The 15,040-nt window shown below is 37.8% G+C and overlaps 1 protein-coding gene across 1 annotated transcript in view; it reads right to left on the minus strand.

The window, feature by feature from the left end:
* Positions 1 to 15,040, minus strand: part of C1H10orf67 (chromosome 1 C10orf67 homolog) — a 118,355-nt gene that overhangs the window by 77,182 nt on the left and 26,133 nt on the right. Inside the window, exons 6-7 of the mRNA XM_088793967.1 lie at positions 6,806 to 6,961; positions 674 to 821 (exon numbers count right to left, since the gene is read on the minus strand). Coding sequence (XP_088650093.1) covers positions 674 to 821; positions 6,806 to 6,961 — 304 coding nt within the window. The remainder of the gene's footprint in view (positions 1 to 673; positions 822 to 6,805; positions 6,962 to 15,040) is intronic.

Raw genomic sequence — 15,040 nt, forward strand, 5'->3', positions numbered from 1 at the left:
TACAAATTATTTTATTAATATTTTGCTATGTTTTTTATTGTTAGTTGCTGCTTTTCATACTAAAGACTACAGGCAACATTATATAATTAACATAAGTACAAAGATAACAATAAGTGAAGAAATACTTTCACGCAATCTAAGTCTGTTGACTTAAATGCAACTTTTACCAATTTTTATGGTACGTCAAAAAGGGGGTATAAGTATACACATGAAAATTTGTACTCAAAATCTGTACCCAAAATGGAAGATAATTAAGTAGCAAATTGTAGTATATTTTCATGAAGAACTGACTCTGTTCCTCCACAAAGCATACCCCAATAAGTATTCCTAAGTATTTAAATGTTATAAATTTTATGTAATCTATTAAGCATATGATAAAGAAACCGGCAAAAGTTTCTGTTTATAGTATTTTTAAGCGAACTAGAGAGTTGATTGGCACATTTTTCAGAGGCGAATGCTTGGTTTGAAAAAAATGACCCTAAGTTAAAATGGCATAGCTCAGGAGTATTAATTATAATGTTTATATATAAAAACTATCCTCTGTCCCAAGCAAGGAATGCCATCTTAAATAAAAGTCAAAGATAGCTATCAAAATGAAAAGACAAACACAGTTATGAATTTTATGAAGTGCCCAATGTACAGATTTTTCTTAGAAATGACTTTAAAGTGTTACCTAATACTGAATTTTCTTTTAGATTGAGTTGGATTTCCTCTTCAAGTTCTGAAATGATTTGAAGCAGTCTCTCATTTTCTAGTTTGTACTCCAAAGTATCCTTTTCTATAAATGATTTTGCAGGGCTGCTCTCTTCAGCCAAAAAGTCCTGAAAGATGGGGAATTCCATATTTCAAAGCAGGGAGCCAAGGATTTAAATATGCAACACAAAACAATACAGATACAGAGGAGCTATCATATAATTTTCTGAATTCTATTACACACTTATAATATGAATAGTAAAAAGGAAGGGGATTAAATAGAGCTTTCTGGAAGAAAGGCTGCAGTACATTCTGTACAAAGACCACAGCACATGGGGACATTTTATTGACAGGAATAATGCATATCATACTGTTTGTGTGCCCTCATCATTCAGGTCAATTCATTATGGAGGCTGTGTCCGGGGAGGCAGCTGGGGCCCCTCCACCCACACTTCCCTCTGTGTGTGTCTGAAGTGCTGTCCTCTGGTAACTAGGCAGGCTGGGGAGACCATGGACCAGCAGCGCCAGGGGGTGGCAAAGTGCACAGTTAAGGAGGGGGCTTGTTGCCTTTGTGGCATTTCCCAGTGTCAGTGCTGCCAGTGTCATGAGGAGCACATCACATGTCAAAGTGGTGACGTTTTCAGGCTGGGAGCCGCATGGAGTCCATCAGGCACACGGATATCCACACAGTTGGTTTTCTGCTTGGTGAAGGAGCCACCCAGAGGCAATTCATATTCTGAACATTAACGTGGCTTTGCATGCCTGTCACACTGGGGCTGTGCAGGCGTTTAATGCTATTGAAGACTTCGGTTTAAATCTCTATGCAAACAGTGATTACCTTGTAAGAAGGTTTCAGGATAACTTACAACAAAAGACTTTAAAGTTATAGTTTAGTAAAGCAAACTCATTTACATTTTTATTATGTGTGTCTTTTGTTTAAATCTTGCCATGTCCATTATGGGAGAGGCTTTTTCTTATGCCATAGAAGCTTATTGGGACAGCTACTCTTCTTTTCTTCTTCCTCTTCTTGTCTGTTTCAAAGCTATTGAAAACATCTGAATATACTCGCTTATGGCTGTCTAGATTTTACTGCCACACATTATTAAAAAAATTAAGATGTAATGGGTTGGAGAAGCTGGTGCAGAACTTTATGCTTCATAATGGTAAAGTATTAAACTGATTATGCTGTCTCAAAATATTAAAGAGTATGCTTAAAAGTCATTGTATTCTGCTAAAAGAGATAGAAAGGTCCACATGCCTTGCTTCAAAATAATAGACACTAGAAATACTTTTGAATTTTAAAGTGACTTTTAAATGAATTATAGCCTGCTCTTTCTGCAGCAATGTCATGGCTGCAAATATGCAAGAATAAAATCTCTCCTCAAAAACAAAATCATTCCTCCCAATATGCTGCTTTCCTTTTGGAATTGTACTTTTATTTAAATTTGGAGATAGCTAGAGATAAATTATTAAAATATTTTCCTCTGTGATCATAATGGTTTAAAAGAAAAATAAGTGGCTACAATGTTTGTAATACATTAATATATCCTTTAAAAACAACAAGCAATTTAGTAATGAAGTTAGTTATATCAGTTAATATTTAAAATAATGTTCTTAAATTTTGCACTAAGCCCAATTACAAATCTCCACAATTCTAATTCACCATTTCATTTAAATTATTTAAGCTCGGTTCATTCCTAACTAACAAGAACTAACTAACAAATCTAACAGATAATAAACAACACTGTTTTCTTACTAGAGGAGGAATCCCAGTCATTAATTTCTTGTCCCACATGGTTCAATTTGAGATTATCATAGAGTGTCTTTGTAGACAAAAAGGGCTTTTAAGTAACAAACAAGTAATATTTGTTTTAATAGGCAAGTTTATGCATATATTTCCTAACAGTGGCAGAATATGAACATCCACAGTGGATTACATGAGCACCCATTATTAAAAACTAAATAAGAACGATTTGAATGAATCACATGAAGTGAAAAATTTATAACTGGTAGCAGCTAATACCTGAATGCATTTCCTAAAAAATTTCATATAAAAGTAGGAAACAAGGAAAACACATTCAACTCAAAGATTTCTTTCTCCATTGCCATCTACAACCCCTACCTCCCAACCCCCCTCCCTCGCTGTTCTTGTAAGGTTAACCTTTAGCTCTGTCCCCACCATCTGTCAGCTGTAGGAACTGCAAGTAATTAACTATTCAGACTCCCACAGCAATGAGGACACTCATTAGCAAAATGAACAAAGGGACAGTTCTGGGCTGCTACGGTCATCTGTTACACTCTGAGTGGCAGGTTTTGTGGTGGGGTTCCTGCTACCATCTGCCCACACTACTAGTTTTGATTTACTTAAATCATGAGACTTCTTTAAAATATACTAGGTTAATAAACCAAGGTTAGGAAGGATAGGATCGTTAAAAGGTGGTTAACGAGATGTAGCTATTTAAAGAAAGATTGTGTGTGATTCATGATCAAACTGGAATGTTTAATTCATAAAAGAGCTTGCCAATTTCAAGTTTTTCTATTATGCTGTGAAAACTAGGACTTCAGGTAGTGGCTTATGCGCTATTTATCTTGTGAAAAGTAACAAAATGTGCAGAATCTCTGTTTCGATGTTTCAAAACTGAAAACTGATCTTGAAAGATTCTGAAAACTGGTATACTCTATAGCCTTGCTACTCAATGTATGGTCCATGGACCAGGAGCCTCAGCATCACCTGGGAGCTTATTGGAAACGAAGAATCTCAGGCCCCAGCCCAGACCAACTATCAGAGTCTGTATCTTAACAAGTGCTGCAGGTGACTTATACGAACAACAAAGCCTGAGAAGTACTGTAGAGAGCACTGCATGTGCCTTCTTAGCCATCTCCCTTCTGCCATATTGGCATCTCAATTCTGCAGGCTCCACTTACACTCCTTGGATATCTCAATTTGATGCTGGGGGTGGAGTGGGGTTCTGATGCACGCCCAGGCTGCAAGACAGTCACAGAGAAGAGCAGGTGCTTTCCCAATGAGTAACAACCAGGAAGGTGGCATGCTGGGGCAGGAAGCCCTGCAGAGCTGCCCCTCTTGAATGACAGCTCTGTTTCAGAACTGTCAGCAACGAGCAGTTTTGTTCACCCATGCGGGGGTTGCGTGAGTGATGGTTGCACAGCTCACCCATGTTGGGATAAGAAAGAAAAAGGAAAAGTCTTTTCAAAAGGACAACACCGACTTCAATTAAAATACATAGGCGCAGGCGCGCACGCGCACGCACACGCACACATACTCAAGGTAGCCTGCTTTGGCAATTCTCAAGGGGATTTATCAGACAGCATGCCACCCTGATAACTACAGTGGTATGCAGTTAAGTCACAATGGTTTCCAAACGAACTGAAAAGAAGCTCAACCTTTGAACGCAGCTGCTCTCAACATTTAGAATGTTCTGACCTGGAGAGATGAAGCTTCTGTAACTTGAAGATCTTCCTTTTCTGGTTTCCACTTTGTTATAAATATAATGTAAACTACTTGTTTACTAAACTTTCCATTTTCTATCACATTCTTATTAGGTTTGTTTCAAAAACAGTCCTGGAGAGATATTAGAACTGCTTATTAACTATAAAGATATTTATGTAATTTGTTTATTCAATTTGTTTCAAGTTTTGTTTTCTGTTTTTTCAAATTTCCATTGCTACTTGGAAATTTTCTAATTGTTTCTCCAAATTGTTTTCCAAGTCTAATTTCAGATTATTGATAGCTCAAGCTTTTTATACCACTAGAGGGAGCAGTTGTATAAGATGACATTTTAAATTTTTAAAAAAGGAAAAAAAGATGTACTATCTAGAATGTAAATGGCATGGAGTTTTAGGAAAGCCAGTTCTTAGAGGATTAAAAAAATATTTTTTTTCCAGAGTTTTAGTTATATAACCGATGATCTGCTTTTGCGGCGTTCATGTCCATCTTCCTGAAATGCACACTAGTACCGCTGTGCATTGCCCTCGATCAAGGCGGGAGACCAGGGCTATACGTTTTGTTTGGGTCCTAAGAAGCTGGGAGAAATGTATAGACCCAGTTAATCAGGTGTATCTCACTCTCCTCAAATCTTAGGGTATTTACAGAAACATTGATGTGGTCTCCTTGGGGACAAATTACAGTGGGGTAACTGGGGTCTTCAGGATGTCATCCTGAGCCAAAGAACACCTGCTTATACAAGAGCAGGATGGAACCTTCCACTTCCTCTCTTCTCACAAAGCCACCTCCCATCCTCATCCAGGATGTCCAGACAGACCAGTTAATGGGCTGAGAACACTTAGAGGTGTAAACATTCCAAGAAAGACTTCATGTTTTAATGTAAGAAGCTCAATTACTGAATTGGGATTTCTCACCAGGACTATTCAGAGTATTTTGTGGAATTTTAAACCAGATGATTGTAAGGACTTGTGTATTTCCTCATAATGAGAACTAGAATTTATTTACTTATCTTTCTTCAAAGAACTGAAAGCAATTCACATTCAGTACAACAGGTATCTTTTGCATAACTCTCTCTTAGCCAATTTCCATTTCACAAATGGGAAATAAATGGATCAAAATGGCCTTGCCAATCTATGCTGTATATCTTTGGCCAAGCCAGGTTTAAAAGCCAAATCTATTACAGTTTTCTAGGCTTTTCTATTAAATTATTTCCCCCTCAAAATAGGAGTAAATATAGACCCAGGAAAAGATTTTAAAAAGTAAATGCAAAAATTGGATGTGCCTCCTCCTCCAACCACATGTAAAAAGAATTAATATTCAATTTTATTAAATCTGTGCTAATAATACTTAATACTATATCACTTAGAAGATGCTCAGTTGTTTTTAGAACATAAATGATTCTAATAGATTAAACAAAGCAAACATTCCTTCACCAGGTAGTGAACGAAGTCCTTTAGAATGGCACACATTTAATTCCTTATCCCTTCTAACTTCAAAGTTTTAAGTGCGGGATTTAGATAAACCATAGACTGTACTTAAAGGGACCAGCAACCACAAGAGTTTCTTCCTAGTGTTAACAACTTGATTCATAACTTCTCAGACTTTTTCTGTACATATATAAGCATGTATCAATATTTATGTGTATACACACATACTTTAATTATAATAATGTACATAATATAAATATACATTATAATGGTATATATGTGTATATATGTATATATCTTTAATTTTTCCTTTTGTGGGCTGTGGACTCAGCTGGACCTCGGGTTCACATGCCATCTTTACCATTTCCTGGCTGTGTGCCTGGGGGAAGTTACTTAAAGACCCTGTCTCTGCTTCCTCATCTGTAAACTGCTCTGTGAGATGAGAAACCTGCCTGATGCCTAAGAGTTGATATTGACTAGATTGTTATTCCTCCAGCCTCTCTGCAAGCCGCTCTTATTCAAAGATGTTTCTTGCTCTTAGAACCTAAGAATAAAAACCCCTTTATGGCTGTAGATTGTGGTTGGGCTGGGATATCTTGGTAGCTCAGAGCTGACTTGACATGAAAATGAATTCGCCCTTAGGGTCCACACTTTCCAGAGTCCTTAAAATTCTCTTTGACAGGAGTATAGGCTCTCCTTTCTGCTCTCTTTCCATTTTCGTTCCCATCACTCCTTTGAGCAGTAAAGGTCTCCTGGCTCCCATTGCAACAGAGAGAACTGGGGGAAAACCTTCTGAGAAACTTTCTTGACATTTCTCCTTAAGGTCATCCTATTCCAAATTGGTTTCTCCAAAGCCTCTGGCTTGGCGAGGTGGTTTTGTGTCTTTCAAACTATCTGGACTGCAAAAAAGGGTGGGAATCTTCAGAATTAAAACAAAAATATACGTGCTCCTCCATAGTGGAAACATTTGTGCAGTGAGAGATAGGTTATTTTATTGCCATTATAAAAACAAAATTGAGAACAATTATATTGCTCCTATTTATAACTATTACGGGTTTTCTAGAGTGTGCCATTGAGCAGGAAAGGGTTGGACTGGCTTATGTTGTGGAGAGATGCCCCAGACACATCACTTGTATTTCCTTTCTTCCTAATCCAAGCTTTTAGATAGTTATAACTTTATTTACATATATTAAAATTAATTATTGTTTGCTTTGAAACTTACATATTTTTGAAATCCAAATTCTTCATAGTGTTCTAATTCTTCTCTTAATTCCTTAATCACCTCGTCTTTCTGCTTCAGTTTTCTTATCAACCTATTTATTTTGATAGTAGGTGAGTCCTGCCCAGAAGCCACCTCTTCGTCCACCATGAAGAATTTCTGGGGGGGTTGGGGGAGGGAAGCAGCATTAAAAATCACTCAGTTCGCACCACCAGAAACTATTTCATGTTCTATTTAAGCTACTGTCTTGTAAGTTATTTTATTTTTGTAATTTGCACAGTTTTTAGTAAATAACTATATTTATATTGAAAGATATGCTGAAGTATCATGGACTATAGCACCGCATTACCCTATAAAACACAAAGCATGATGTCTCACTCTGACTGCATCAGTCCTGCAAATAATAATAGCAAATCTTAATAGTAAATTTACATCATGATTGTGAATGTCCTACTTCAATCTTCCTCCAAAGGAAGGGTGCAAATATTTGAATATGTAAAAAAGGTAGTAAACAAATTTCCTCATTGGCTTGAAATGAAGACGTGGAAAGAAGGAAGTACCATTTCTTTTTCCTTTTTTTCCCCACAGAAAAGGTTTGTCGACCTTTAACGTAGGCACACCATGCTTCATTTGAAAACTTTGGAAACTGAGATTAGAGCAAAGGTCTATGCATTAAAATTGAATTTTTTTTATTTTATTTTATGGAAAGCTGTGGATAATGAATCATTAAAGATAAGAAAATAATCTTCAGGGTCTATGTGCATAATCATCCTAAAATTATATAATTCTAACATATTCACTTCTCTTCTCTCTGCATGGAAAAAAGATGGCTATGTTTGTGCTTTTCCTAAAAATCCAATAAAAACTGCTTTTTGGTAACTCTAATCAAATAGAGATTAAATGAAAAAAATCCACTAGTTTGAAATGAATTCTTACAGTATTAGTTGATACCATATGTCATATATGGCATTTGTCCATATTTTAGTTCATTTGATCTATATCTCAAGCTTTTCCCATATCATTAACATTTTACATAAATGTAATTACTTATGGTTGTGTATCATGCTGCTCTATAGAAATGCCATAATTTATATAATGATTGTAATATGTTTTTTAAGTTTACCATTATACTGAATCTTTATACATATATTTCTGTCCATATTTCTGATTTTCTCTTGGCATAGATTCCAAGAAGTAGAATTCCTGGCCAAAGCATATGAATGTTTTAATGGTCTTGATTCATTTTATAAATTTCTCTTTAAAAAGATTGTCCAATTTATATTCTGCCTTGAGGATGAGGATGTTTGTCTTACTACATTCCCTAAACAATCATATGTTATTTTTAAGTCTTTCCTGTGACAATATATAAATATAGTATTTTATTTTTGTTTTAATCAGCATGTTTTGCTCACCATTCTAGATGAATTTTTTATATGATACTAGCTATTTATGTTTTATGTTCTGAAAGTACTCAATTCTAATTATGTGCTATTTTACTGAGAACTCAAAATATTTTTAGAACTTCCATTGATCTATTTATTAATCAGTTTTATCGATTAGTTGTACTATTTTCATTTGTTAGTGTAGAAGTACTGTTTCTTGACAGCCTGTTTTAAACACTTAGGTGCTTCCTTATTTACTCTGAAGAATTGTATAACAAAACCAAAACAAGTAAGAAATGCTTGGAAATTGGATGCCATTACTTATGGTACTTCTAGCATATAAAAATCTCATTTCCAACACTGATGCAAGAGCATTGTCCATTTTGGACTCTTTGGGGGAATTACAGAAGAATTATTTTGTTTTTTATCATATGTTTATTACTAATACATTTGGGCACATACACCTACAGGAAATAGAGTAAAACCTAATCATATCTACTAATATCTTTAATACTAGATTTCAAAGAGTTAGATTTACAACCTAAAATTGTTCTATATTATATAATGAATATCGGTAGACAGAATAATATATTGAAGTGAAATTAAGAGTCAAGCTAAGAACATAACACTGACATAGTCTACCTGGCACTAACAGAAAAAAAAACCAGTATAGGAATATGCAATAGACAAGAGAGTGAAAATTCAATAATCTATATGATAGTATCAGCCTGTTAAATTTGGGTGATTTTTAAACAACAGTATTGATTATGTAGATCTAGTCTTCACATCTGTTCGTATCTATGTCTACAGCTCAAACACTCTGCAGAGGCCAAGACGCTAGTGCCCTGGGTGTTATCGGGCATCTCAAATTCAATAGGTCCGGAGTTCACCATCTTCACTGTCATCCTTTCTCGCTGTCCCCATTAACAGTAGCACAAGCCAGAAACCCATTTTCTGTCATTTTAAGCCCCTCTACTTACTCACCAACTCACCAAATCTGTTCAATCCACATATAAATCCCTCCTGAACCCATCCTCTTATTCCCTGTCCCACTGCCACCCGCAGTCCTTGCGTGGTTCGTCTGGGCTATTATAATAGCCTGTTAATTTGCCTCTCTGCCTCTCCTTTTGTTAACTTACATCTCTGCCTCTCCTTTTTTTCCATCCAACCAATCTCCACACCGTGGCCAAAATGATCTTTCTAAAATGCAACTCTCCCCATCTCCCACAGGCTGCCAACTCCCTTAGCATGGTGCACAAAATAGCATGCTTCATAATCTGCTGCCCCCTTACCTGGCCACTAACTCATGCTAGTCTTCTCTTCCCTTTCATCCACCCAAACTGGGCATTTTATCACTACTGGTACTCAGCATGCAATGTCTCAGAAACATCATGTTGCCACAGGTCTCTATGCCTTTGCACTTGGAGTTCCTAGCCCACCTAACAAGTTCCTACTTGTCAATCTAGCAGAATGGCATTAGAGTAGGCTAGCCTGGGTCTGCAGATTGGCTCCACAGTCACTTAGCAGATTTGTGACCCTGAATAAGTTTCTTAGACCCCCTATGTCTGTTGTACTATCTATAAAATGGGACAAATAATAATAGTACCTGAATTGTTGTGAGAATTAAAAATGATAATGTATGTAAAGAGTGTCTACAACACACTCAGCTCCGAATTAAGTATTATGTCTTAGCTTTTCTGATTGTTGTTACTGTCCGTCATTCTAACCCAGAACACCTGCTCTGGGAAGCCTTCGCATCTCCTGCTTTCCTGCCTTCCACTGTGTTCTTTCTATACCTGGTCAATACTCTTCTAGGGTTACTTTATTATTTGTTTGTTTGCTTCCTAATTTTTATGTTCTGAATGTGATGGATTTATTTTACTCTTAAAAAACAGCAAAAGATGCTTCTGACAGGCTGGCCAAGTCATCTCCTTTACAACACGGCACAAACCATCCCTGGGAGCTCATTTAAGCTCCTACTAGGAGCTGCACCGAGACGCTGCATGACTCAGCCAGCCCTGAACCAGCCCGCCCATAGGAAGGGCCGGTCTCGCTGGACTTCAGGGCAGGGAGTGTCACAGTTCTGTGGAAAAACAAAAAGTTTCACTTCTGACATTTCATAAAGTAACTGTCAGGCCCAAACACATTGGCTTCATTTCTCGTCCTCTCCAGAATGTTTCTGATGCTTTACTAATGTTTATGGAACTAGATGGATTCAAGACAAGATGAGCAGAAAGCAGTTTTACTTTCAAATCTGGTCTCCTGTTTCTCACCTCTTAAAACTCTCAGGAAAATGCCACGACTTTTTATTTATTTTTTATCTCTTAGCTAACAACAAATTGTATAAAGGAAAGAAAGGTAAGAAGAAAGCAAAAGCATAAAAACAAAACCCCATGTCCAGTCCAGCCTATTCTTACCATCAAAACCCCTGTCCTTCCCCAGCTCTGGCCTCCCTTAGACTTGACAGCCTGCAGAGAAGGAAAGGGACTGAGACTGGCTTCCTTTTCTGGTATCAATAGATTTGGTAAAGTACCAATCAAAAGATTTAACCAAAAGATTTGGTTAAACACTGTGAAAGTATTTTTTATGTGAGAGTAACATTTAAATCAATAGACTTTGAGTAAAGCACATTACCCTTTGTAATATGGGTGGGCCTCATCCAATCAGTTGAAGGCCTTCAGAGAAAGACTGAGGTCCCGGAGGAAGAGGGTATTCTGTCAGCAGAGTCTTCACACTCACATGGTGAAATCAACTCTGCTTTGAGTCCCCAGCCTGCTGTCTTACCGTACAGATTTCAGCCTTACCAGCCCCTAGTCATGTGAACCAATTCCTTAAAATAAATCTCTCTCTCTCTCTCTCTCTCTCTCTCTCTCTCTCCTCTCTCTCTGTCTCTCTCCACACATCCTGTTGGTTCTGTTTCTCTGGAGAATCCAAATTAATACAATATCTACATCTGAAGATGCTAAATTCACATCTACACCTTCAGTTCAAATCCAGCACGACAGCATTTATTATGGCCTGTCTCCTTTTCGTAGTATAACCCATTCCTTCTTCTCTGGCAGTAAGAAAACTGGCTCCCATGATGCTCAATGCACTGATGGTTTCTTTGCTTGATCCTCCCTTCATGTAACCAATCTCCTGAGCACACTGTGCCACTGAGAGCTTGGCTCTGATGTAGAGGAAGAGGAAGAGGAAGGAGGCAGGAGCATGTCTTTGGCTTTTTAATTCACAATGGCAAGAACATTTATTTTTTACTTTAACTCCTTTGGTCCTATAAGAAGAAACAATATTTGTATCTTACCTTCACCTTGGGCATTTGAAAGTGAGAAGGAGTTAATATTAAAATCTGGGGCATAACTGTTGGCTTTTAATTATTAGAATCATTTTGTGATGTCATTTAATATCATGGGCAAAACTTCTTGACAAACAATATCAGACAACATAGCTGGATAATGTTGGATGAGAAATAGACTAAAAAGTAAATTCTCAGTATTGGACACAAAGTGACCTTGGAGTTAAGTGTAATAATGCACTCTTTTAACCAGATGCCGAGTCTTCTGGGGCACCGGCAATCCCATGATCCCCAGAGGAGCAGCAGTTGGTATTGGGGGGCTGCATCATGAAGGTGGGGGCAGGGCTTTCCTTTAACCCAGGGTTCAGACACACATCTAGTTGATCATAGGCTACATGTTTAAGTTCAATGTGTTAAGAGAAGAAGAAAAATCCAGGGACGCTGTTTCCTTCAATGTGGAGTGACATCCTCTGCTCAACTATCTGATTATGACCTTGGAAGAAGAAAGTTGGTCACATGTTGGCCAACCCTTCCTCCTCCCTTTCTCTCTGGGGTAAGCACTGCAGGAGCACGTGCTCTGCCTTGGCAGGAAGAGACCTGCCCTGCTCACTGCTGCCCATAATGAGAGTCAAGTCTGCCTAATTCTGGGGTTTGGCACTGGGTAGCTGGTTTTATCAGTAAAATAGATGATCTCCATCTGCTGGCTCCCTGACTTTATTTCTCATCTGGCCCAGAACCTGGTTGGGAAAACAGTATATTATTTATCAAGTCTCATAAACACTCTAAAACTATTTATCTTTCAAGGTTGCAAATCTGAGCATGTCATGAAAACTACTTAGGATTCTACAGTGATTCTTTGATGCCTTGGACATAAAATATTAATTCCTTAGCTTCACTTTCCGGTGTCACTTTCTCCAGCCCTCTCATCTTGCAGCCATACCATGACTTGCAGCTCCCTGACTGCTCCTTGTACATTAATGCCTCCATGCTGTCAAGTAGGCCACGTCCTTGGCTTCCTCCCATCTTCCCTCAGCTCAGCAAATATTCATCATCCTTCAAGGCTTAACTCAAGAATCACTTCCTCTTGAAAGTCTTCCTTAACTATTCTCCCAAACCCCCAGAAAGACTTAGGCACCCATTATGTGAAAACCTCTCTTATAGACGGTAATTATCGAGATTCTCATCTCTTGTGACCACTAGATTATGAACAACTTGGGTGCAAGGATTGCTTTTGTCTCTGCTACACAATCAGATGATGGATGGATGAATCAACAATTGAAGGAAAGAACAGTTAAAAGCCCTCAGCCTTATGCATTGCCTTTGTTCTAGGAAGTTTTTGCTAGAAACTCATGATCTATTTCCAGTACCAGGGTGTAGGTCAAGCTCTCTTGGCACATTTCTTGGTTATATTCAGCCCTTTATTCAACAAACATTTGCTAAATACCTATTTATATCAAGTTCTCTGCAAGGAGCAGAGTATGAAGATGAATAAAACTCAGTCCCTGGTCCACAAGATCAAAAGTGTCGTGTAAAGACCAATCCATAAATGGGTGATTGTGATACAATTCAGTGTGTCAGTGATCCAGGACAGAAAGCATTCCAGCAAGAAGGGACATTATGTGAAAATTCCAGGGTAGTGACTAGTAACTTGAGGTGTGCAAAGGGAGGCAGGTGATTGCATGTAGTTCATATTGCTGGAGGGTGAAGTTTTTGCCAAGAAGTGGAAAGATATAAGTATGAAGAGATAGAAGGGCCTCTGGGCCATGCTAAGGGTTTAGATGTCATCTGATAGGTATGGAGGAGATGCTGAAGGGTTTTAAACAAGATCAGGATGTAATGGGATTTGTTTTGGAAAAATACTCACTTGACTGGGCAGACAATGGACTTAACGAGACCAGACTGGACAGGAAGGTAACAGCTGTAGGCCAGGTAAGTAGTGCTGACAGCATGTGCTAGTTCAGTAGCAAGATAAAGAGGATGGATTTCAGCAGTCCAAAACTGGCAGGAAATGATGGCTCACCAAAAAATGAGGACGTATTTGTTACCAATACTGTGTCACACTTTTACCACAATTTTAGTGCTTCAAAACACATATGTGTGTTATCTCAGTTTTTGTAGGTGAGGAGCCCAAGCAGGGCTTAAGGGTCACAAGGCTGCATTCAAAGTGTTGTTCAGGGCGATAGTCTCAATGGAGGCTCAACTAAGAAAGAATCTGCTTCCTCACTCACTCAGGTTGTTGGAAGAATTTACAACCTTGTAGGTAACACAGAGGGCTTCAGTTTCTTACTGTCAGTCAGAGGCTGTACACAGTTCTTTGCCCCTCAAATGTTGGGGCTCCCTGACGTGGCCTCTTGCTTCCTCCACACCAAGAAAGGAGAAAGGGACTCTGCAAGACTGCAGCTACACTCTTACCTCACATAACCATTGCAGCACCTTTGCTGTATTTTATTGGCTAGAAACAAGTCCTATATCCCACCACACTCCAGGAGACAAGGAGGGTGATCACATAAGGGTGTGACTACTTGGAGGTGGGACTGTGGTGTCCAGCACAGGGAGAGACTCCTAGCATCCCAGCTGGAGAGTCTGACTGGATGGTTGTGCCACCAACTGAGACCAGGAGACCAGGTGAAAAGACAGAGTTAAGGGGAAAGATGCTTTGTACATGTACAGTTGGGTAATGGTGAGTTTGAGGTAACTTATTTTATAATTCTTTTCTTTCATAGACTTTAGTTTTTTGCCATTTCATCTAGCCACTTTTCTTTTTCACCCTCTTTTCAACATAAAACCATTTATAGGGCTCACAATCCAAGGAGATGCCCAGTGCCCTTGGCAGAAGCCCATCTTGGTTTCATAAGTCAGAGTCCAAAAACTGTAATCCACTCCAAATACCAAAATGTTGTGCTTAGGAGTAACTTAACTCTATGAAAAAGATGTACAACCTACATAAATAAAATTATAAAACTTTATTGAGATACATGAAATAAGATTCACTTATGTGAATCAAAAAATATTCTTGCATAGGAAAACTGAATATTATAAATAATACAAGTTCTTCCAAAATTTATGAATAAATTTCTAATCTGTTCAATTTTTTTAAAATACCAAGGAAGGCTTTTTTGGAGTGGAACTAAGAAAAAATTATTTAAGTTTATCTGAAAGAACAAAAAAGCAAAGGCATTTTTGAGAGACAATGAAAAAAGACATAAACTTACCAGATATTAAAACATATTATAATTCTAAAAATATTAAATACAAAAAAACAATGAAGGACCACAATACTACATAGATAATCTTAACATAGAGCCACCAATTACCATAAGTATCCTTGAGATAAACCTTGATATTATTGATATATAATGAGTGTTATACAAGGACGCCATTAGACTGAGGTGGTTCTAATACCTTAACCTAATCAAACTAAACCAAAAAGAGTAAACACCTCAGGGTTAAAGAATCAGAACCTAAGTACAACAATCACAAACAGCCAACTGGACTTTTCCAAATAAGGCAAATGCTTAAGTTATAGCCAATTAAATAGTTTCCTTGGGAACTATAGTTTCCTTA

Source organism: Rhinolophus sinicus, chromosome 1 (assembly GCF_057876585.1).
Source record: "Rhinolophus sinicus isolate RSI-liver-muscle chromosome 1, RSI-T2T, whole genome shotgun sequence".
Taxonomy (NCBI): domain Eukaryota; kingdom Metazoa; phylum Chordata; class Mammalia; order Chiroptera; family Rhinolophidae; genus Rhinolophus; species Rhinolophus sinicus.